The 26429-nt window shown below is 39.0% G+C and overlaps 1 protein-coding gene across 1 annotated transcript; it reads left to right on the top strand.

Moving 5' to 3' along the window:
• Positions 1–6346: 6346 nt before the first annotated feature.
• Positions 6347–26024, top strand: LOC131693499 (transient-receptor-potential-like protein). The gene is made up of 10 exons (XM_058981358.1): positions 6347–6456; positions 16952–17128; positions 17200–17351; positions 17601–17838; positions 17903–18045; positions 18102–19252; positions 19372–19495; positions 19561–19924; positions 19989–20211; positions 24481–26024. The coding sequence occupies exons 2-10, from the start codon at positions 17099–17101 to the stop codon at positions 25920–25922; spliced, it is 3867 nt and encodes a 1288-aa protein (XP_058837341.1). The 5' UTR covers positions 6347–6456; positions 16952–17098; the 3' UTR covers positions 25923–26024.
• The last annotated feature ends 405 nt before the right edge of the window (positions 26025–26429 follow it).

The raw sequence follows: 26429 nt of genomic DNA, 5'->3' as shown, positions 1-26429 counted from the left end.
ATTTTTGTAATTCATACTATTTGCAGTCAAAAGTACAATTTTATTTTTGAATATGATTCTAAACGCCATTTTAAATCAAAATGCTCATAACAAAAATTTTCGTGTTTCTCCATCCACTAAAATAGGTTTTTCTCAAGGCCCATAAAATTTTCTGAAACTTTCCCACTGACATCAAGGCGATATCGGAAACAGTTTGAAAGGTATACAAAAACAATCAAAATATTATTCAACTATAGGGTTTGATGATTAAACTATATGGGACTATTCAAAAAATTACGTAACGCTTTAGAGGAGGGAGGGGGTACGACAATTTGTGACATGTTGCGACATAGGGGGGGGGGGAGTAAGCTAGATCGTTACGTAACATGTTTTCACCGAAGAAAAAAAATTCAAGGAATTTGTTACATAATAGAGGAGGGGGGGGGGGTGTGACAATTTGTTACATGGGGAGAGGGGGAGTGAATTTTATGCAATTTTTGCGTTACGTAATTTATAAAGGTCCCTATAGTTGAATTATATTGTAACTTTTAAATGGTTTACAACATCGTTTTAATGTCAATGGAAAAGTTACAGGAAATTTTATGAGACTTACGAAAAACTAATTGTTTTTGATGGAGAAATGCGAATAACTTATGAAAAGGTCGCAATAAAACAAAATAATTGTGTTGTTAAAACAAAATTTAAAATATCTCGAAAACTACTATATTTCAGAAAAATTTTGTTACGAAAATTTTATGTCTTTAAAACGAAAAAATTAGATTTTTGACATTTTTTGATGGGGTAACACGAACAACTTTTAAAAAGAACATAATTACACGAATAAATTGTTTTTGTTGGAACAAAATTCCAAATATCTCGAAAGCTATCGCATTTTGGAAGATATTTGTTAAATGCATTTTGATTTAAAAGTATACTTATATTCTGTAATAAAATTACAGGTTTGTGTGTCAATTAGTATGAAATTTAAAAACATGTATAAAGTTATTGTTAGAAAAACTTTTTTGCTGATAAGTTCTCCATCATGAAATTACATTCAAAATGTTTCTTTTCTCTTTAGGTTTTTATTGACAAAATATAAAAAATTAGGAAAAATTGGGTTTTTTGCAATCTGAGTTTTTAACATAAATTTTAGTTTCTGTGTAAAATGACACATTTTTTTCAGTGTATATTTTTTTCGTGCAGAAGTATTCGTTCCCTGTAACTCGTTCTCAGATAGTTTTACTGTATAAAATAGAGTGATCGAACGAAAAAAAAATAGAAATTAATGTACGTAGAAACATCTACGCCCTTTTAAAAAATTGCGCTTGAGTCAAAATAATCTTATCGACTGTGGAAAATGTTTAGTCTTCCATTCCGGTTAAACCTGTAAAGTTTCATCGGAATCTAAAATGGTCGGTCGCGATTTTTGAGATTTTTGGACGGATCTTCGTGGAATTCCTCAGGATTCTTTTCACCACAAACATCCACCACCATCTTCAGCTACCGTAACACTAAAAATACTTCATCCTGACAAATATAGCAAGGCTTCTTCCTTCAGACTTTGGAGACCTCATAGTTTTGCTCCATCCGTAATAATTATTCTTTATTTCTGTGGATGGTGGGAGCCCTAGAGTTTTCACCAAAGGCAAGTATCTCCGGTGGTTGAGTGGTAGCGTGACCGCCACTCATTCCAGTTGTATTGGGTTCAATTTCAGCCGAGGTCGTTGATATTTTTCTGAGGTGAAAAAATCTGTGGTCACGTCTTCCTTCGGAAGGGAAGTAAAGCCGTTGGTCCCCGGTCCATGACTTGATGAATCGATATCTCGTCCAGATAGTGGAGTCACCTCTCTGGCATCGATAAAGAAGAAGTAGAATCCAACTTCTATACTTACTAACAAATATCCTCCTCCCGTGATACTTGTGGAGTGCGCAGTAGTACATACGGCCTCTAGCAAAAGCAAGTATCGAACTAACATTTCCTTCCCTTTCCTTCCGCGATCGGGCCTTCGGGCCCTTCGGGCCTGGCCGGCGTCGGTATTGATCAATAAACACTTTAGGATTACCAGGAATTGCACATTGAAAGATGTTTCGCTACTCCCAAGCATAATTATCTACTGATTCCCTGTGCAACTTCAGCTGGTCCAGATCGATAACGGAGTAGCAGCCAGGGATGGTCGCACAAGCTCAAGCTTATTTAACATTTGAGGTTGTTGTCGAACATCTATCGGAGATTGGAAGGTTGTAATCACCTACAATGGGTACACTCTTTGAGCTGACAGTTTTATCTGGAATCTGGTGGACTGCCGAAGCACGAGCATTGTACATCTCTGCATTGCTGTTCGATTGCAGATATATACAACAAATATACAGCGAGCAACTCGGAAGTAAAATACGCATAATAGCTAGTTCCAACCATTCAATGCCAGGCAATTTTTGTACATTGGCTGTGAGATTATTTTCATTGCGATTAGAACGCCGCCACCGTGACATAGTTAATTACACGAAAAGAAATTTGCATAAAAATTGTATCTGACAAACCACATCCATTTTTGCCATTGCGATTTCCTTATGACTTATATCTGCCAATAAGATGAAGGTAATGAGATATAACATAGGAAAATCATAACATCAAACTTATGTATTTCATCCCATACGCGTATATTCAATATTAAGTGTCCAATGACATTCACTGTATTGTTGGATTGATTTCATATGAATTAAATTTCATTATAATTTTTTTTATATATTTTATAATAAAAAATGGACTTGCATACACATTTTAGATTTTCTCAAATTTTAATATCAGTCAAATACAAATAAAATAAAGAAAACTGTTAAATTAACGTATTGGTCATTGCTCTTTGATTAGCCTAAGGTTGTAGATTTTTATGTTCAAATAATGCGCTAAATTTGTCCAAAACATCATTGCGTCTATTGTGGTGTCGAACCACTGCTTGTAATTTTAGAAACGCGCCTGAAATTTTCCGCCAAGAGAGCTTATGCTTTCATCGATAAATAATGGTTCCGGAACAAGTCGGTAATCACGGATTTCGAGTCATCTTTGAATATCGTTTTCACTTGGACAACTCATCGATAACTTGAAATTTCACAACACGATAATCACAAATGACTCTCGAGCGCTATGTTAGACATTTTTTCAATTCGAATGCTCATTAAAAGTATAAGTTGAACTTAATACATTTTCGCCATAAAGCAAAACTTATAATTTTCACTGAGAACTGATATAAATTATATATGTACACTAAATGCGTTTCATGAAGGTGTTATGTTATGAGAAACAATTTCAACTTTATAAAATATATGGTTTGGAATATTATAAATTATATGTATTGATTCCAATGAATAAAATTACGATATTAATACTATTCCTATTAGTGACAGAAATGGATATTTGGATTTACATATTGTTCCCAACTATTACAGTTTGAATTGACTGCACAAATGCGCAGGTTGCAATCGAAATTTTTATGTCCTTGAAAACTTATGAGAAAAGACCAAAAGGGGGATCAAATGTATCTACTTTCCCTAAGAAATGACACAATATAATTAAAATTACAAAATAATTCACCACAACCGGTGTCTAACCTCAGCCTAAAACGATATTATTTATATTTAAATATATATATATATATATATATATATATATATATATATATATATATATATATATATATATATATATATATATATATATATATATTTAAGATATTTACAAAAAATACGTGAATTGAAATTGGAGAGCATTTAACAGAAATTAAGCAATGTGGATTAGAAGTCAACTAGAAGTTGACTGAAACTGTCACCAACCCTACTGGATGAACAATTTATCCAACCGAACAAATAGGCCTTAATTTTATTAATGTTTTGAATTCGACCTGCAAGACTGTTATTTGTGATAGCACATACCACTCGCCAGTAATTATAGCTTATTATAAGCTACTATAAGCAACGAATTGAATTCATTATTATTTATAGTAATTTCAAATATTTACATCTTTAAAAACCGTAGCTAAGGCTTAAAGGTTATGTTATGTTATGTTGTTGTTTCCTCGATCTGTGTTAGGACGCGCACTTTTTGTTTGATGCCAAAGACCACTGATATCTTTCTACAGGTCATCGACCTGGCACTTTGTTAGAAATGGCCGACGGCCAAACACAATAGCCCCTGGCGCGCACTCGTGACGCACTCGTGACGCACACGCGACGTATTAGCGACGTACTCGCGACGCGGATAATCAGTGACTTTCGTAATATGTAGTCTCGTAGTGAAATATCACATAGAAAATACACCTTATATGAGGAATACAACTTCACTGTCTATCTCAACTTTATTCGGTCTCTTATCTAACGCGGGTTAGATACACAGATGCGAAGCGACGGATGGTTTGAACTGAACTGCCGCTGACCTAGCAGACTATTATTGTGCAGTGGTGAATATAGCTCACGATCATGCACGATCGATTGCTACCTGTTATTCCTATCTTACAGCTAGCTGATGATAAAGGAAATAGATTGATATGAGCAGATCTACGGGAGAGAGACGATAGTTTCTGCTGCGGATGATGACGACACCGAGTCGTCTCGGAACGTTTCGTTCTTCAGATGGTCCAGGTGGCTTTAAACATTTACTTCTGCTTCTGCTGTGGGGGATTGGATGCTGTTCTCACTGCTTCTGAATGTCGGACGGTTCTTCTATGTCGGTGATTCTACGCTGGTTATGGTTTTTTTTTCAGATATGATTCTGAATTCTAATGACTTACTTCCTTCATTCCTTCTGTCTTCAGTACGACTCGTTGTGCTGTTTGTATGGGACCATTCATAAATTACGTAACGCTATTAGGGGGGAGGGGGGGTTCCGACGAATTGTGACATATTGTTACATATAGGGGAGGGGAGTAAGCCAGAACGTTACATAACATGTTTTTAATGAAGAAAAAAATTCATAGAATTTGTTACGTAATATGGGAGGGGGGTAGAGAAATTTGTAGGGAGGGGGAGTCAATTTTCGGCAATTTTTGTGTTACGTAATTTATGAATGGTCCCTATGCAGGGTTTTAGTTCATGACGTCTTCGGGATGACATAGATGTAGTATTCTGAAGGAGATTTTTGTAAAATCGGAATAACTTACCTACAGAGCAACGTCGATGAGAGGTTGCTTCATGATGAGATTGGCCGTGTGGAATGTTCTTCGAACTTGATTGATTACGTTCGTAGTCGAAACATCTTGCTTGTAGACTCTCGGAGATGCTAGCTAACTGGATAAGGTCGTCGGACTCAACCTCAACTGACTAAACGAGGCAAACTGGAGATCGTACCGTGGCTGATCTCCAAATGTGAAATGATAATGAACTGTGTTATTGCCATCGATATTGTGGAACGATTGAGCTTGCTTAACCAACCGATGCACAATGGCAATAATGCAAAAACATATTTCGGCAAAAGCGTGTTTTAATCTCGCGATCATATGTTCATTATTTATCGATAATTTTAAAAATATGCATTACATCGGTGTAACATCAGGTAAACAGGAAAACGCTATAAGATTAGTTAAGATTAGCATCACCCGCATTTCTTGAAGCAAGGACCGATAGTGTCAGCAAAAATCAAAACGTTTGTCGCCAAGTTACCTTGACCAAGGACGAACTGGAGCAAGAACGGTAAGACAACCAGCGAAACACGTGATTGCTTGAGCCGTATTTAACCGCCTACTAAGGCCAACGATGCTGTTAAACGTGAAGCGTGGTCGTTCAAATTATGAACCGTCTGCCAAGGCAAATAAAGATGGTAAACGTGATGTCAGGTGGTTCAAGTTCGGGGGCACTCGACCAGAAAGCTTAAAGAAAAACGTGCTACGCCCAAGCTCATAGTGCAGTGTAGTCCTTTACCAAGCACAGAACAACAGACTGATCAAAAGTAATAGATGTATTGAATTTATTTTAATTGTTGTAAATCGTTTTGTAGGCTTAAATTAAAATATTAAAGTTTGTGGCAGAGTTTATGCAGCCACGTATCATCCATACTCCACTGTACTTATAGCACGTGTTTGAGTGAATAAAATCTCAGAGAAACCTTCCCGACCTGCTGAATACATTGTATAAACCAGTAGAGTTAACTGGTTCGAAATGAGCCTCCAACGTTAAGGTTAAAATTCACAAACCAAATTCTAACATCGTTAAATAATCATAATGGTGCTTCGAATTCATAATACGGGACGAATCGTGCTATAACGTAAAACGGGAACACATTTTGAACCACTTTCCCCTGCATAAATGTCGAACAGAGTGTGCCCGGACAAATTGGATTAAACAGCCCTGCCTAGGAAAGTCCATAAAAACCTGTGCAGCAATGGGTGCAATTTTTGATGATACCCATCGGTCACAGTAGACGGTGTCGTGATTTCACTCGTCAGTCTAGTCAGTGCGTACTTCGATTGATTCCCTTGCGGGCTTTCGAAGGTAATAGTAATTTTCCAAAAAAAATAGTCGAACTAAGGGTAGTGTAGTTTCATGAAATGGTGAATTACGGAGAAGACAATCTTTGTGATAACATTTCTGTGTGAATGTGAAATTTTTTGACGTGTTCGAGGACGATGTCAAGGGAAATTGGATAATTTTATAGCAGTTGGGTACCACGGAAACTGGAGAGAGTGAATCTGAAAAATTGATTAATTTTTGGGTTTAGCATCTCAAAGACTATCCGTTGAACACAAAAGGTCGATCGTCTTCGGGGAGCGAACTCATCTTGAATAATTTTAAGCAATATATTTGAATCAAAAATTCATAACTCTAATAATAGCTTTCTACAGGGAGTATCCCGGAAAGTTGAAAATAAATTAATCTCAATCGAAAAGATTTATGTATTATAACAGAAATTTTCCAGTGAAAACTATAAAAATATTGATTGAAATTAAGGCCTAGCAATAATCTAACAACGAACTAAGGAACGGGAGTGGATTTCATGAAATCTCTCTCTTAAAAATTTAATGGCCTTGAGAAAAACTATTGGTTTCAAGAATTTTCTAAATTGTATTAGCAATTGCATGACATTTGGAATTCAATACATTTATTGAAAGTGAAAATAATTTAATAATCTTTGTTGTTTGTTAATCTTTAATACCATTAAAAAGTTTCACTATTTTCACTTATAAAGGATGCATACGAAATTTTTGCAACGCAGTAAATTTACGATCAAATTTTATGTATTTATCAGATAAAAACCAAAATTTCAGGGCAGCTTTAAACATGTATTTATTGCAGATTTTATATGAGAGGCCGAAAATAATATTGACGAGGACAGAGCATACTTCGTAAAACCCTTAAATATACTAGAATGTTAAAATCAGATATATAAATATCAAGCGTAAAAATCGGACTGGGTTGTTTGAAAATACTTTAAGTATAAAAACTGGAAAATAATGTATCCGGCGAACGAATTTTTTTACTCGGTTTTTATGCTTCTCACCTGAAAAAGTTGGCAAGGAGGAAACTCCCTTGCCAACTTTTTCACGTGAGAACTTTTTAAGCGCATCTTATGTTCAAAGATCCCGTTCGATTTTTAGGCTTCAAGTTTGGAAAATTCGTTGTACATTGCACTATGTTCCCAAAACCGTAATTAGGAGGACAAAACTTTTTCCGCCCAAAGCGGCCATTTTAGATACATAGTGTCTTCTTGGAACGTTATAGCCGATTTTTTATATATTAGTTAAATTGGGGTGGTCCTTGTGGTTAAGGTGCTCAATGTATCAACTTTTCAGATATGTAAAAATTTGCTACATAATGTTCTAGTTTCATCTCATGAAAAAATGCTTTTTAATATATTTTCATGTTTTAATTTCTCGCGAATATTTTGTTCTAGAGATTTTATAGCTTTGGGAAAGGCACATTTTTGCCGAAGCAATGAAGTTTCTACTTCTTTTATATTCACAATTACAAACGATTTTAAAAACAAAAATGGTTTTCTTTAAAGCTTTAAGAATGCAAATTGATGTTCAGTCTGTCTGTGAAAGATCGAAACTTTGTAGGTTTTCAGTGATAAAATGGCGAAAGCATTATTTCTTTAACCTAATGTTTTTAAACAGATATAACTTTTGATTGAGGCAAGATGTACTCACAAAAACAAGTAAGGCTAATAAATGTGTCTATTGCCTTTCATTTGAGTACACTAAGGTTTTTTTTACACGGGGGATACGTACCGTGTAAAAAAACCGTGCAAAAAAAACCGCGTTAATTGCGAAATCCGTGTAAAAAAACCGCGGTAATTGCGAAATCCGTGTAAAAAAAACCGCGTTAATTGCGAAATCCGTGTAAAAAAACCGTGTTAATTCAGAAAACCGTGCAAAAAAACCGCGTTAATTCCGAAAATCGTACAAAAAAACCGCGTTACATTCAATGCAAAAGACTTAGACGATTTTAGGAAAAGGGATGATTTCGGAGTTTTATCAAAAATGTTCTAAGTCCTTTTGAAAGCAAAAGACTTAGACGATTTTTGAACAGGTTTTTTTTTGCACGGATTATGCAAGTAGCACGGTTTTTGCTTTTTCCAATTCCTTAGGTTTTTGGAAAAGTGGAAACATCGGATCTTGAGGTTTCCTTTTGTCCCGCACTTTAACAATATGGTTGTTTTCGGTACAGTGTTAACGAGTAGGCACCAAATATTGATGCCTGAGGCCATTTGGAATACCAAGATGACGACTTCCGGTCTAACAGAATTTTCAATAACCCAATCAGTATGCATATTTTCCGAGCGGACCTAATGAGCGCATGATAGAGATCAATGTCTGAGGCCATTTTGAAATACAACATTGAGGCTATCGGCTTACCGATATTCTGTATAACTCACAACATGGAGTGTTTTGAAACTGGATTGACAAATATGCAGTTGCCAGAGGTCTGACGTCATTGTAACACCCAAGATGGTTCAGATTATTTAGTATAAATATCCAGCGTAAAACAAAAAGATACATTTATTTTTGTATATTTTGCATTTATAAGATAAGAAAAATGTGCTCATGAATGGATTTACTCGAATTTGAGTTGGTTCGTCTGCTAGAGCTCATCGAGCGAATCTTCATGCGAGACTCAAAGTCGAATCAAAAAGCTGACATAATCAGGGGGAAATAATAAAATCAGGTCTTCGCTGTATTATTAAGGGGGGCGCCTGGTGTAAAGTGCTCAAACCGAAAGTTATTTTGTTTTACGATTTTGAAGGCAAGGAAACAATGCATCTTTTATGTAATGTTAAGCTTTAAATTTGTACGTTTATTCTGTACGAAAAAATATTTGCACGGCCTTATTCTGCGCGGCGTGTGACGTGAGACGACGAAACTCACCTCACTTTACGTGACTTTTCTCACCCGATTCTGAGAGTCGACTCGGGTGAGGTGAGATTCCTCATTGCGGTTAAATGGGAGTCTCACGTCACCCGAAGTGACTCTTCAGAATTGGGTGAAGTCACGTAGAGTGAGGTGAGATTAGTCGTCTCACGTCACACGCCGCGCAGAATAGGGTCGGCAGCCACGCAGAGCCACACATACGAGCGTTCCAAGAGTAGACGTCCAACCATTTCCACGTCGAGGAGCGCCGCGGCTAACACGATGACTCTTGATAAAATTGTTTGACACAGGAAATTAAGTAAAATTTGTAAAGCTTAGACTTGTAGTTACTCGATGAACCCAAAAAAAAGTTCGAGTTTGGGAAAATGGCTTCATGTAAACCGAAAAATCTCATATTTTTCTGTAAACTTCGTGCACTTTTCTTCAAAATAATAGAGAGAACAATTTTTTCATTCTGTTTTCTGTGGTTCACCGACAGGCTACACATATTGTGTATTTTCATAAAAAAAATCAAATCAATTCTTTGATTAGTTTTTGAGTTATCGTGTTCACCAATTTGAAAAACGCGGTTTCGAAAAAACGCTATTAAAGGATACTCCATATCAAATTGCATCACGGAAAAAATGACGTGGAAAACCATCCATTTGGTATTTTCTCTTAAAAATTTTGGTGGAAGTAGCTTAAAGTGTATTGTTCACACTGTATTTTTATCGCTGTCAGTCTTAAGAAAATTGTTGCCGATAGATTGAAATCTGCGTGTGTCAACGCAAATACGCGCGAGGAATGCATGGCTGTTTAAAACAAAAGAAGTTCAGCGTGGTCACCGAGATTGCGGGAGACTATTCTAGAGGCTCAATACTAACAATTAAGCGGATAAAAAAAGTCGATTTTTTTGCCCACTACACCAGACGCCCCCTTAAGATGAATGAGATGTACACTAAAGCAGAGATGATGCTTATAGAGATGCGCGAAGACTGAAGCCAAAAGTTCCAATCGAACCCAAAACAACGGTTCCAAACTAGCAATGTAAACAAATATGGCGGATTTAGGAAGTAATGCGTGGGGAGTATCGAGATTGAAATGAAAAGAAATGCATGTCTGCATCCTGCATCCTCCATACATTTTTTCTAGTGCAACGAAAAACATGTAGACAGGCTCAGTAACGTAAATCAATGCGTTTCCAAGTTACATGATTGAGTATTGTGGGAAATATTTCAAAAAAGGAATTCGCCAAGCATTCATTAAAACTACAAGTCACTCGCTGTTTACACAATATTCCTGGTTGCCAAAACTAGCAGACAAATAATTTGTAAAACCGTGCAGCCAAATTTACTGTTTTTCTCGCCGCGACTTGGCACTAAAATAGAAGTCACCATCTTAGATGAAAACATGACTTCCGGAATTGCCATCCGGTATCTATTCATTAACGCTATTACAAAAATTCTCACATTGTTGTGGTAATTGAAAATTTTACTAAACCGAAGTAGCCATCTTGATTTTCGAAATGGTCTCAGACATTGATATTTGGCACCTACTCGTCAATCCCGTTCCAAAAATACTCATATTGATTGGGCTTTGGAGAATTCCACAGAACCGGAAGTCGCCATCTTGAATTTCAATATGGCACCAGACATCGATATCTAGCGTCTATTCGTCAATTCCATTCCAAAAATAACCATATTGATTCGATTTTAGAGAATTCCAATGAACCTGAAGTCGCCATCTTGGTTTTCAAAATGGCCTTAAACATCGATATCTGACGTCCACTCATCAATCCCGTTCCAAAAATAGCCATATTGATGGGGTTTCAGAGAATTCCACTGAACCGGAAGTCGCCATCTTGGTTTTCTAAATGGCCTCAGACATGAACATTTGGCATCTACTCGTTAATGCTGTTCCAAAAGCAATCACTTCCACTTTTCCAAAAATCTTCGAAATTCTTTGCATTCAAAATGGAAAAGCAGAAACCGTGTAAATTTCAAAATCCGTGCAAAAAAAAAACTTGGTCAAAAACCGTCTAAGTCTTTTGCCTTCATAAGGATTTTTGCTAAAACCGTGTTAATTGCGAAATCCGCGCAAAAAAAATGATCAAAAATCATCTAAGTTTTTTGCCTCCAAAAGGACTTAGAACATTTTTGCGAAACCCGTGCAAAAAAAAATTGTTGAGATATCGTCTAAGTCTTTTGCCTTTAAAAGGACCGTGCAAAAAAAACCGTGCTAATTGCGAAAACGGTGTAAAAAAAACGTGCAAAAAAAACCGTGTAAAAAAAACCTTAGTGTACTAACAGTTACAAGGATCAGCTCTAGAACTCAAGCTGTTGCAATTAGTCTGATTGGATTCCGATGGAGCAGTGCTGCCAGGGACAGTTTACGTTGACGACGGAAAGTGATTTTTTCATATATCTTCGTTATGTTGCAATAGTATGAAAAACTGATAAACTTATCAATTTAGACTATCTTTGGCTACGTTTGACTATCTTTGACTATTGTAAATATTCTAGGAAAATTGTATTGAGCATTGGAAGGTAAAAATTAAGTAGCTTCCAGCACTGCGAGGGAAGCACCTATCTTTATGAAAAAATGCTTTTCGTGTTTCTTGACCCCACCGTTTTCAAGGAAAAATAGTTTGAAAACTCTACATGTACTAGAAAAAAGTTGGGCATGAAAGGGTTAAAAAAATTAATTTTTAAAAATGGTATATTATTCTACAAAAATTCAAATAGGACGAATTTCGCGCCAACTCGAAGAAATGTTCGCAGCACCCTTTCAGATTTTAATGAAACTTTCTGTACATGAAGACTTTGTTACAAAAAGCCATTTTGCATACTTTGTTTTTCCAAAAATGATCTAGACTGTCTTTTGAAAAGGGTCAAACTTTTTTACCATTTTTTTTTTCAAATGGCTATAGTCCAAAAATGACAAATCCTACAAAAAATGTCGTAGAAGTGAAGTTAACAAAATTAGTCAAATTTTTGAATAAAAATATTGAAAAAAATCTTCATTGACTCCTACACTGAAAAAAATCGATTCAAAAAATTTAAAATCGATTTTCAAAAAAAAACATTGTTCCAAGATTGGTTCTACTTACCGCCAAAATTTCAAGTTAGGCACATTCAAGAAAAAAAAGTTATTTGAAAAAATCTTTTCCTTGTCCAAATCAAAGTTAAACTGTATCAAGTGCTGTGCAAAGATAAACAATCCGTGTAATGGTAATAATTTACGTCCGGACTTAATTTTCTAACAACTACTCGTGAGCACCATTCCGAAAATACCCAGTCAGTCTAGATTCTAGACTGTAAACTCTGAACTCTGCACTCTTCACGCTGGATTATGAACACCGGGTTCTGGCCTCGATATTCTATGCTATGGACTGTGGACTCTGAACTATGGTCTCTGGGGTCTTGATTCTGGACTCTTGGATCCGAACTCTAGACCCTAGATTATGAAGTCTGGACTTTGAACTCTGGAATCTGCACCCGGGACTATGCATTCTGTACTCTTGGCTCTCCCCTCGGGACTCTGGATTCTGAGTTCTGGTCTCTGGGCTATAGACACTGAACTTTGAGCTCTGGATTGTGGACTGTGGGCTCTCTCCTCAGGACTCTGGCTTCTGGTCTCTGGGCTCTGTACTCTAGACTCTGGGCTCTAAACTCTGGGTTCTGAACTCGGGGCACTGGGCTCAGCACTTTGGGTTGAGGACTCTGGTCTCTGGAATCTGATCTCTAGTCTCAGGATTCTCGTCTCTGGACTCTGAGCTCTGGATTCTGGACTTTGAACTCTGGATGATGTACTCTTCACTCTGGGTTCTGGACTCTCGCCTGAGGTTCTGTGTTATGGACTCTGGATTCTAGTTTCAGGTCTCTGGGCTCTGGACTCTAGGTTTTGGGTTCTGGCATCTGAACTCTGAACTCTGCGCTCTGGACTCTGAATCCTGCACTCGGAACTATGGATTCTCGACTCTAAGCTCTGTCTTCGGAAATCTGGGTTCTGATCGCTATGGACTCTGGACTCTGCATTATCGACACTGATGTCTGGATTTTGGACTCTAGACCCGCCTCAGTGTTTTGGGTGAAGGATTCGCGACTCTAGATTCTGGACTCTGGGCTATGGAATCTGGAGTCTGGGTTCTGGGTTCTCTCCTCGGGATTCTGGGTTCTGGTCTCTGGGCTAAAATGCACTAAAAAAAATTCAGTTTGGACAAGGAAAAGTTTTTTTCAAATAATTTTTTTTCGTTGAAAGTGCCCAACTTGAATTTTTGACGGTAGGTAGGGAACATAATTACCAAACTTGGAACAAAATTTCATCCAAATCAAAGATGGTGTTTTTTGTAAATCAATTTTGGGTTCTGGACTCTGGACTCTCGCCTCAAGGTTTTGTGTTATGGACTCTGGATTCTGGTTTCAGGTCTCTGGGCTTTGGACTCTAGGTTTTGGGTTCTGGGCTCTGGCATCTGAACTCGGGGTTCTGAACTCTGCGCTCTGGACTCTGAAATCTGCACTTGGAACTCTGGATTCGGGACTCTGAGCTCTGTCTTCGGAACTCTGGGTTCTGATCGCTGCGCTATGGACTCTGGACTCTGCATTCTCGACACTGATGTCTGGATTTTGGACTCTAGACCCGCCTCAGTGTTTTGGGTTAAGGACTCGCGACTCTAGATTCTGGACTCGGTACTCTGGACTCTGGGCTATGGAATCTGGAGTCTGGGTTCTCTCCTCGGGATTCAGGGTTCTGGTCTCTGGGCTATGGACCCTGAATAAAAATACACTGAAAACAAATTCAGTTTGGACAAGGAAAAGTTTTTTTCAAATAACTTTTTTTCCTTGAAAGTGCCCAACTTGAATTTTCGACGGTAGGTAGGGAATATAATTACCTATCTTGGAACAAAATTTCTTCCCAATCAAAGATGGTGTTTTTTGTAAATCAATTTTTAATTATTTAAATCGATTTTTTTTTCATTGTAGGATTTGTTCCAGATGAAGAATTTTTTCAATATTTTTATTCAAAAATTTGACTATTTTTGTGAAAATCATTCCTACAACATTTTTTGGTAGGATGTGTCATTTTCAGACTATAGCCATTTGAAAAAAAAATGGTAAAAAAGTATGACTTTTTTCAAAAGACAGTCTAGATAATTTTTGGAAAAACAAAGTATTCAAAGTGGCTTTTTGTGACAAAGTGTTCATGTAAAGAAAGTTTCATTAAAATCTGAGAGGGTGCGGCCATTACTTAATACGATTTAACGCGAAATTCGTCAATGAAAGCAGTGTTACGAATAAATTCGGTTAGCGATATAAATTTTTGTGCATGATTATTTTGAGGATTCTTCGGTAAAAATCGTTCATATTACGAAAGATGCTTGTAATTATTATAAAGATTTTCGTGTATTTTATCAAACAATTCGTTTGAATAATGAAACAGATTCGTAGTAAGCTTACGAAAGTCGTTTCGTGGTTTTTCGAAAAACTCGTAACGAAAACAAAAACGTTTCCGTAGAAGTACGAATGATTCATCATATGTACGGAAAATTCATATATTTTAAGAACGTTTTCTGTACGAAAACTATTCCTTCAGTATGTTCTTCGAAAAATATTAGCTGGTGAATTGTAATCGATTTGTGTTTGTAAATATGTAGGACATCGAATTGACCTCAAAATCATTTGCTAAAAATCCGATTTTTCTTTATTTTTTCCAAATTTTTAATTTTTTTTTCATAGAATATATCGATTCTTCCAGAAATTGTAGCAGGAATCAATTAAAAATTAAAAACCAATTTTGAAAAAACGATTTTTCGAAATAATCGAGTTTAAAATTTCAAGTTACCACTGCTTTTCGTAGACGAAGCGCGCTTGGAAGCGGTATAACTTTCGATCTATTTCTTGGATCTCTACAAAAAGTTGGGAAAATGTTTTCAAGGAATGTTTCAAAGATTTTCTTCCATTTAATTCCACTATGTTTTTATAGTTAGATGCACTTGCACTTCACTATTTAACAGATACCGGTATTTCGATTACTACTTGTAATCTTCTTCAGTGTTTGTATCAGGCTATAGGTTGAAGAAGATTACAAGTAGTAATCGAAATACCGGTATCTGTTAAATAGTGAAGTGCAAGTGCATCTAACTATAAAAACATAGTGGAATTAAATGGAAGAAAATCTTTGAAACATTACGTACATTCCACTAAGACCTCCGTTCGCGTATATATTTTTAAGGAGTTGTACATTCATCGAAAGTAATAAATTTTTTTTCGTTTGTTTGAAAAATAAAAAGGTTTGTAATAATTTGAAGAATTTCGGGGGGAGCGCAGGGGGATTCAGACCCTTTAGAACCTCCCCACTGATTTCTGATAAGAACATAGATAACTAGAAAACTGGTTTAGCCAACAGGCCGATGTTTTGTATTACTCTCTAAGGATAAAACTTAACTAAACCATTTTATGCGTGAGGGGCGCAATACCTACAACTTTTGTCATGGATTTGAATTTCGACTTTTTCTCATCAGTATCTGGCAGAAACAACCTGGCCATCAGATAACATGGTATAATATCATCATGATTAAAAAAAAATGGAAAAGGTTCAAGAGTGACACCTGACATTCCTAAATATAATTTTGTCAAACATCGTTTCATGTAAAATTAGTAGGCTCTGGTTGTGTGCAGGTCGATTATCATTATTCCTCGTGCGTAGAGTACGACTAAACTGAAACCATAGAAAAGCGAGTGGGGTGGAAGCCCAAATTGTAAATAAATTTGCCAGGCCTACTTTGTCGTAATCTTATATACGCACAGTTACGTACAGAAACCAGCTAGTTCTCGGTTTCAATCCACAAATGGAGGTGGAAGTACTTTGTCAAATTTACAATGGTTGCAGTTATCAGTTGTTGTCATATTGGCAGCAGACAGCTAAATGCTTAATTGGATAGTTGTCGAAAGCACGTTTTTGTGCGTTGCTTTTGTGTGATCGCATTCGTTTAGCATATTACCATTCTCGTCTAAAAGAGGCAATGTTATTATAACAAAACTCCTCTTTTAAACCGTGATCCTGTAGGCTGATTCTTCTATCTTGATTCTGTTTTCGAAGTTATACACGTATTTGAACTAGAATGCTTGAAAGTGTTGGCGAAATTTAAAACTAACCAAAATGGGCGATCTAGATAATTGATGGTTCTGACAACTCAATCTGATCACGTTGATCCTGGCCTAAGGTTCCGGAAGTTTACACGAAATTACTCAAGATTCAATAAAACCCCAACCCTATCAAAGAGAAAGACGTAATTGCACCATTGCATTTATCTATATAACAACAAAGGTGTGACTCGTCAGTATAACACGCTTAATTGCAATAAATCGATGAAAACACTCAAGTAAAAATGGAATGGTGCAAAGGAGGGGAAAATATCAGAGTGGGTGATATCTTCAAACACTACACTCTCTTGCAAATATAGCTAGCTTATTGGATACATTTGCCAGATCATGAATACACCAACACGTTTTTTGTTGCATTCGCTAATAGGCGTTCAAGTCGACGAATAATTCATTTAAATTCGTGATGGTTATATTCGATGGCATGTTGTTTAGAATGAAGCGCCTGCTGATACTCTGAATTTGGTTCCCTAATTTCAGTCGTTCGAGAAGAGAACTACACAAACGACACGGAAGACCAGTGTCCAGTGCCAAGCTGCTGTAAGATCCTACCTTGAACTTGATTGATATGCTACTTTCGTAGAGCAATATATATTACTAGTGCGAACGTTTGCTAACTCTTCCAAAATGGCCGAAACAAAAAAGGATCCTGATGGGGTAAGTGAATCAATGTTGATTACATTTAAAAAGTGTTTCCATTGATTCTAAATACAATGATTTAATATCAGGTTGGTGTTCAAATCGAGACCCCTTCACCCGGGCCACCCAACTCGATTTTGAACATGAATATCAGCACCATCAATCTTCCCGTTCCGCTATCGATGGATGAGAAAAAGTACCTGCTGGCAGTGGAACGAGGTGATATGGCGACCGTTAAGAGGTAAGTTAAACGAAGATGTGTATTTATGTATAATGGTATTTATGTATAATGGTATTTATGTATAATGGTATTTATATATAATGTATAATGGTTTAACACCAGGTTCTACATCTCCAGTGTATAAAGATTTGTTCTTCGAATACCATAGAAAACATAGCATCAGAATCATTTTTTTACGAAGAAACTCTATTCTCTAGCGTAGAGCTCCCTAAATTTGAAGCTCCCATTCACTTTTACTCGCTTCCCTAGGATTCTCCAACGCGCCCATCGTAAACAACATATCAATGTGAATTGCGTTGATTCGCTGGGTCGTGGCGCATTAACACTCGCAATCGATGGCGAAAACCTGGAGATGGTGGAGTTATTGATCATCATGCAGGTTGAAACGAAGGATGCTCTTCTGCTCGCCATTAATGTGGAATTCGTGGAGGCGGTCGAGCTACTGCTAGAGCACGAGGAACTGATCCGAAAGGAGGGAGAACCATACGTAAGGATTACGTGGTAGTTCAGAAAATGTTAGTTACTACATTTATCTATTTATTTTTACGTAGAGCTGGCAAAAGGTCGACATCAGTACCGCCATGTTTATGCCGGATGTTACCCCTTTAATGCTAGCTGCCCATAAAAATAACTATGAAATCCTAAAAATACTTCTGGATCGAGGTGCAACTCTCCCTATGCCTCACGATGTGAAGTAAGTATTTAAAGCGTTTCCTTTTAGGTTTCTCTTTAACGGAAACATTCCTACAGATGTGGTTGTGATGATTGTATCAAACGTTCCACGGAGGATTCGCTGCGTCACTCGCTAGCTCGTGTTAATGAGTACCGTGCTCTAGCTAGTCCTTCGCTGATCGCCCTTAGCTCGCAAGATCCCCTGCTGACCGCATTTCAACTATCATGGGAGCTTCGCAACCTAGCCTTCGCTGAACAGGAGTGTAAATCAGAATATCTTGAACTTCGCCGGCAGTGTCAAAAGTTTGCGGTAGACTTGCTAGATCAGTCACGAAGTTCTCAGGAATTAGCCATAATTTTGAACTATGATCCAGAATCACCACCCTACATGGACGGAGATCACATGAAGCTGGCGCGACTTGAGTTGGCAATCAACTATAAACAGAAAAAGTTTGTGGCCCACCCGAATATTCAGCAACTCTCAGCTGCTATGTGGTACGAAGGTGTTCCAGGATTTCGCCGAAAGTCTGCTATTCAGAAGATGTGCATCATCTTCAAAGTAGCATTGCTGTTCCCCCTATACTGCATGATGTACATGATCGCACCAAACTGTGAGACCTCCAAGTTTATGCGGAAGCCGTTCATGAAGTTTTTAATACATGCTTCATCCTATTTGTTCTTCCTATTTCTGCTAATCTTGGTATCCCAGAGAGCCGAGGTACATCTGGTGGAAATGTTCGGAACGGAAAGCATGAAACGGGAACTGGAAGCGGCATTGGCACGGCAACGTGGAAATGGACCAACGTATCTTGAGTGTCTCGTCGTGATCTACGTGCTCGGATTCATTTGGGAGGAAATGCAGGAGATATACCTCGAAGGCATACAAAGCTATCTTCGGAACATGTGGAATTTCATAGATTTTTCCAGAAATTTCTTGTATTGCTGTGTTGCGTTATTGAGGGCCGTCGCCTACATTCAGCAAACGTCGGAGATCGCAAAGGATCCCAGCACGGCTTACATTGCCCGGGAGAATTGGGACGATTTTGATCCACAGTTGATCGCGGAAGGTCTGTTTGCGGCAGCTAACGTTTTCTCCGCACTGAAGCTGGTCCATCTGTTTTCGATCAACCCGCACTTGGGACCACTGCAGATCTCGCTCGGTCGAATGGTTATCGATATCGTCAAGTTTTTCTTCATCTACTCATTGGTCTTGTTCGCGTTTGCCTGCGGTAAGTAGTTCAGAATAACTTGGTTAAGTATTTCAGTGTTGTTTTCTTGTGAATTCTTCTATAATGGGTTATCAAAGAAACAAACATATTATGCCTGTTTTTAAACTACTCTTCTTTAGGTCTCAATCAGCTGCTGTGGTACTTCGCGGATTTGGAAAAGTCTAAATGCTACAGCTTGCCAGGAGGACTGCCAGATTGGGATGGCCAAGGCGAAGCGTGTATGAAATGGAGACGATTTGGAAAGTATGTTGCTTCTGGATATGGACTCGCTAGAATTTTCGATACCATAATTTGTTCGTTTCTTCCAGTCTGTTTGAATCGTCACAATCTCTATTCTGGGCAAGTTTCGGTATGGTAGGATTGGAGAGTTTCGAGCTGGCCGGCATCAAGTCATACACCCGGTTCTGGGGTCTGCTAATGTTTGGTTCGTACAGCGTGATCAATGTGATTGTTCTGTTGAATCTACTCATCGCCATGATGTCCAACTCGTATGCCATGATTGACGAGCACTCGGATACGGAATGGAAATTCGCCCGTACTCGGTTGTGGATGAGCTACTTCGAGGAAAGTTCGACACTGCCACCGCCGTTTAACATCTTTCCCACGATGAAGCATGTGATGCGGTTGTTCGGGAGGAAAAAGAAACGGGACATCAAGCGGGAGTCGAAAATTGTAAGAAGCGTTTGTTTAGAGTTACTTAACTTGGAAGTATAGAAGTTTATCGTTTTCGAAACAGCGCCACAAGGAGGACCAGGAACGAGCCGAACGGTATAGTTCTGTAATGCGGGCACTTGTTTGGCGATATGTTTCGGCTAAGCATCGCAAGATGGAAGAGGCAGCCGTCACGGAAGACGACATTAACGAAGTTAAGGGAGATATATCTGCTCTTCGGTACGAGCTGTTGGAGATTTTCGAGAAGAACGGAATGGATGTTTCGGCTGCTGATCGCAAGGAAAAGGGTTCGTTATCGTTTATTATATGTTGCGCAGATGTTAGTGTTCCGTTGATAGTTGCTATTTGCTAGCATAATTTTGCATCGCTATGCTTTCAGAATTTTGATCACTGTCTATCTCGAGCTACAGCAAGTAGTCAGCTCAGCATTGATACTTAGAGAGCTTATCAATTAGGGTACGTCATACGTCCTCGTTTCCCAAGACATGTCCTGGTTTGTCACTGGCTGTTCTGGTATCCTGGGAAGTTGAGGAAAACGCTTGATTTGTTATGGTTTTTCTTCTTTAAGCCCAATATAAGGCGTTCGTATGTACGTAGCATATGAATAAATTATTATCTGTTTGCTAGGAAATTTAGCAACCCAACAAATCGAGTTGTAAACCAAACTCTGGCCGCTATCAATGTCGATGAAACGATCGGCTTATATCGTCTTTCACTTTAGTGCCCAAAGAATTCCCTTTGGTGCCTCTGAGAAGACACTTCGACATTTTGGTGACTTTGGTTCTTTTTGAGATCTCATGCTAGTAGCATAATTTCGTCCTACTGGAAACAAAAATGGCAAAACATCAATAACTATCGTAAAATAACTTCATTGAGCGCTCTCTCAACCTGGTGACCCCTTCAGAATCTATACCGCTACCTAATCAGTCTACTTTTTCATCTCGATTGGGTGGGATGCTAAAATTTCTCTGTTTGTTAACAGTCCAGTGAATCAAAGGAGCGTTTCTAGCTTCGGTCTGCTCTCTACTTGTACCGCGCCAGTGCTATAAGCCAGCAAAGCAATCGAAAAATGGCAGTCGTCCGAGGCCAATGTGAACAATAAAGTTTCCTTTATCGATGCGGTATCAACCGTTTATTTCAAGATGTTACAGAATCAGCAGCAAAATTTGAACAATCTTCGGTACAATACAGTGGTTGTCTTTTTTAACACTACCCAATCTGCCCTAGTGTTTGCCAAGTAGAGTTGTTAAAGGTGCAAATGCAGCTTAGACACACGGAAGTCGACGTCATCGTAATGCTCGTAATGCTGTACTGATAACATTTAAAACTTTGACCACGGCGGAAGGTTTTACTATGAAAACCAACATGCAACACGTCGTTAAGCATGGCACTACTAGAATCAAGATATCCATTAAAATTGACGATAAGATTGATGTGCGTCCGCACGATCTATCCCCGCGTACTACCAATAAATTTACTACAACCATCATGTCGGAAAACTTAACGGTGTAATCCGTTAAGCTCGCAACCGGAAATTTTTTTCCAGGGTGTTCGTGTCGTGAGAATGTGAGTAATGAAACCTATTCCTTCAAATCTGAACTTTCAATACGAAAACACAAATCTCAAATTATGATGTGCACATATGAAGGACAGACCCCTACGTACCAGTTCTGTAAAAAGAAGACACTACGGGAAACCATGTACAAGAACCTCTAACGAAACGACATGAACTGCAAGCAAACCCAACGCACAACCCTCATCAACACCAACTAAAACACAAACAATCGGTGTTGCAGCTCAGTCACCAACGAATGCAGGAACAACAAAACCAATGCACAGCGTGTCCGATCATTGTGATGCGTTTACTATTTCCCAAACAACTGCCCGCACCACCTACAATAGAGTAAATTATCGTGACCCGTTGGTCTCCCACAACTCAACACAAGTAATCGTGAAAACCCATGCAACATCAAGAGCAAGGACAGCATGGATCCCCAAGTAACAGCAGGCAATGCAGCTGATGGATCTCCAATAAGGAAGAAAATCTTTACGCAAGATAGCAAATCGCGTATACAAGATCCGATCGATATACCACAGAAAACAGACGTTTAACTCCAGCGTTAAAGCTGTGTAAAAATCGCAGACATTTTCGAATCTAGTTGAGATATGAGTGCTAGTGTCGTTATTTCGTTGAGTGGTTGAGTTTCATTCAATTCGTTTATATGATAAGGCACTTTTGCGTTAGCTTAAAGGTGCCATTTTCCCTTTGTTTTACATTTTGAATTGCTTAAAACTTAAACATTTAACTTTTATTTTGTTTTTATGTAATGAAACTGAAGAGATTTCACAGCTAACTTATACGTATACAAGAGAGAAAATATAATATTTGTAAGATTAGGGGGAGGGGGCAAATAAGTTTGGGGAAGATATTCAGGAGTAGTGGGGTGAATTCCTACATCTGGATATCAGCGACAAGGAGAACAGGGTGGACAAGCAGACAGGGTGGAGAAAAATATTAACTTTCAGTTTCCGGTATCGGGAGATCAGCGTTAAGAATTGCAGCCTCGGACGGTCTTCATCGGGAAGCTTCATGTACTAGGACGCTGGGCGGTCTTTCTTGAGCCGGTAGTCCAGACGATTTCGTAGCACGGCTCAGATGCGGATCGGCAACACATCGCGTTGCGCGAGTGATGTTTGTGCTGTGGGTCCCGTGTTTGTTGGCTCAGTTAACAAAGATGTTTCGTGTCAGCTTAAAGTCGCATCAAACCATCGTTGGTGTACGGTACCGGCAGAAGAGGCTACTTCTGAGGATGATAAGAAAAATATTAGAGGAAGTTAAATCTGTATGTTGACGGTTTTCAGGAAGCTGTATACGAAGGACATATAGAGGAGATCGCGGCTTGCCAGTACATCTCGAACCGGGACACTGGGTGATCTTCCTCGGGCCCGAACGGAATTCAATAGTTGAGATCTGGCAGAACTGTGGTCGGCGGCTGCCCGGACAATATGTTCGATATCGTGATAACCGTTGTCACAAGCGCAGACACCGATATTTGCGAGCCCCATAGGTCGGAGATGAGTGTCTAGCGTGTAGTGATTGGACATGTGCCGAGACATCACACGAATTAAATCCCGATCCACATCCATTCCTGTGAACCAAGGTTTCATTGATACCTTCGGGATGATTGAATGTTGCCACCGTCCTAAATCTTCATTGCTCCAAGATATCTGCCAACTTTCTAGCGTCCTCTGATGAGAGATATTGAAAAATTCATTGAAGCAGATTGGTCTTTCGTAGATGTATCCTTCTAAAGCGTCCGCCTTAGCTAGAGAGTCCGCTTCTTCATTACCTGGGATGGGGCAATGCGAGGGAACCCATAGTGGCAGAGTTTGACTGAATTAACAGCGGTTCACATAGACATTTCAAAATGGCCGACATAATTATACCTCTATCCAGTCAAACAATTACGGAACCGGTTCGAAATTCTGAGTGGATTCCAGCTCAAATGCATCAATTGATTGAGTCGGAATCGGTTATTTCCTTTGATCTGGAATCCATACTGAATTCATGCAGGATTCCGAACCGGTTCCGGAATGGGTTTGATTAGTAGTTGGGATAAGCTAGCACGATTAACATGGCTCCGCGCCTGGATTCTAAATAGCGACTAACATGCTGAGTCTAGCAACCTACATAACAGGGAGTGTCACGCTCAAGCTGATATTATTTACACCAACCTATACGCCGGTTTTCATATAACAATCGATAAAATTAAGAAATTAGGAATCAACGGTAGGTTTTGCAGCTATTTCAATTCTAGCGGTCAGATCAAGATATAATGGTTGTCATTGGAGATTGCCAGGTATAGCGTAGGGAAGCTATTCGGGACCGTTTATGTTTTTACTTTCCTTCATTAACGCGTATTTAGTGCTGAAAACTTGTCACCGATTCTACACGGGAATCTCAAAATATATCATCTTTTCTGCTCAATTCATAATTGCCGATTTCTCCAACAACAGTATGGTGGTGTAGCAAGAACTGCGTGTTTATAAATCCGAAGAAGTGCTCGGTGATCGAATTCCCATGAAAAACTTTCTGGCAGAGGCGTTCCTCGCAGACACCCAGATCTTTTTCCCTGCCAAAGCTCTGCCTGGCAGACCCCAAAATATTTTAACTGTCAAAAATCTGCTACATTTAAAACAATGTCCCACCCGCCCCCAAAACTGATATAAGTTCAATATTTTTGACAACATTTTTTTATGATATGTGACAGCTCCTTTGAGCGATTTTGTCAAAAATTAGGTGATTATACATATACCATGCTATTGAAGAGGAGATCTTGTTACAATGTAAAAATTCACATCATTTTCTATCAGTCCCTTCTAATGCTATTCATTGTACTTCTCAGTAAACTAGCCGTTAAAATAGTTATGCTACGCTTGCATGTAATCTAACAAGCTTTTCTCCAGCTAAAATAAGTAAGGTTCGTATGCTCGTGCTTTCATTCGATAAATCCGCTCTATTATGCAAATATATCACATTCTCATTAACCTTACAGCCGTCCTTGCCAAACACATGAAGGATTGGGAACGTCGCTTGATGAAGGACTTCCACGTGGCCCCGATCGACATTCAGGGTGATATACCGGAAGAACCGGAGGACATAGAAGAGGAAGTAGATCCCACTCCGTTAGCGAGATTCCGTCGCATTGCCCAGAAGGTTGCTAGCCAAACCACCTCGGCCAAGTGGGGCCAGCTAATGACTGGAATGGGCATCGAGCCTAACTCACAGATCGGAAAGTGCAAAACACGCGATAGCTACCGCCAGCAGCAACATTTGCAGAAGGCAATGTATGAGGCACAGCGTCTGGTGCAACGTAGCCCAATATGCCACTCCGGGAGTGCAACTCCAACGATGGAAATATATCATGATGAAACTACCAACACTCTGTTGCAACTGATCAATCAACTTACTGAGGAAACTAGTCGTATACCCCCTGGAAATACACTGCACGCGCCAACTCAGAATGGTCGCTCGACAACTCCACTGGAGGTTTTGACCGCTCAGCTTCAAGTAGCTCTAAGTAAAACAGCTACCCCGACGATGATGAAATCACCAAAATGTGACACTAGAGGGAAGTCTTCTTCTGCAAGTGTAAACCACACTACAACTTCAGGATCTCGCTCAGAACACAAGTCCTCAATATCTCCGGAACAATCAAAACCGACTCTTGACGTTATTCTGCCTCAAACTATTATGTCACCACCTCCCACCAAAGTCAACTCTCCTCCAATCCAATCTCCTCCACCGACAATCCATGTTACAGGTTCTGCGCCGACTAAATCGCAGTCTACTGTAACCAACCAACTTTCCGATGCTAGAAAGTCTCCCGAGGATAAACCAATAGAAGACACCGTCAATTCTGATGATCCTTTACCACTAGTATCCGGAGTAGGCACTCTATCCAAAGTGATCAAGCGAAAGACCCCTACGCCAACATCACCGGAAGGAGACATCGCTCTTTCTCGTCCTACGGCTAACAAAACACAGCTAGGTCAGGGAATGATTCCCCCTCCTCCATCTAAAGATGATCATTCTCTCTCCACGATGATGATTCCGGTTCTGTTCACTACTCCGGCTACCCCTCTGCCACCACACAAAACAGTTGAAACCGTTCCACGGCCAGCACCGCCAGCTCCAGCTCCACCGAAAGTTGCCAGCAAGCCTCCGTCTCCTCTTCAACCGACACAGGTTGTCCTTTCTTCGAAAACGAAGAAATCACCTTCCCCTCCACCTGCTGCGAGCATTAAACCTGACCCGGAGTCTCCACAAAAGCAGATAGATGTAACTTCTAGCACGGAGCAATTGATCGCCACCGGAAGTGGAGATCCTTCGACAGATGCTGCCCGGGCCGCTTTATCTCCACCGTGCCAACGATCGACCAATAAAATTGCTGACGTAAACACGCTGAAACGGCAGACGAGGTCTAGATGGTTGTGAAGCGAGTTACCTTGCTATTCGTTTGACTAATGGTTAAAGATGCCGTACTGACAGGTACTCTGTTCTGTTGGAGATCAATAAAATCAATTAAAAGGAAACAAATTTTTATTTTCCTGTGAATTTTATTTCTGGAGAAAAATAATTTACGTTTCACTTTATGGTGAACAAATAATTCATTTTTTTTTTGGTTTTTGACGTAAGTGCTAAAATCTTATTTAAAACTTTTTGGTGGTATCCAATGGGGAACACAGAATAAAATTGTGAGTGAAACGAGCGCAATTATGTGAAAAAGAAAAATACCCCCAGAGGCAAAATTCGAATCTGCAACCCTTGGAACTCCTGCTCAATTCACAGCCTTATGCTATCCCTGGGATAAGATGACGTCCCAGAAAGTACACATGAATATCGCATTGGCGACAGTGATCGTACTCTGCATCTAAAGCACACAACCGCAGCTGCCACCTAGCACATTTTATCTATTTGATTTCCCCGCTAGATACCAAGGCC

Source organism: Topomyia yanbarensis, chromosome 3, assembly GCF_030247195.1.
Source record: "Topomyia yanbarensis strain Yona2022 chromosome 3, ASM3024719v1, whole genome shotgun sequence".
Classification (NCBI taxonomy): domain Eukaryota; kingdom Metazoa; phylum Arthropoda; class Insecta; order Diptera; family Culicidae; genus Topomyia; species Topomyia yanbarensis.
Note: the sequence above shows the minus strand (reverse complement) of the source record. Positions and strands in the feature narration are given on the sequence as shown.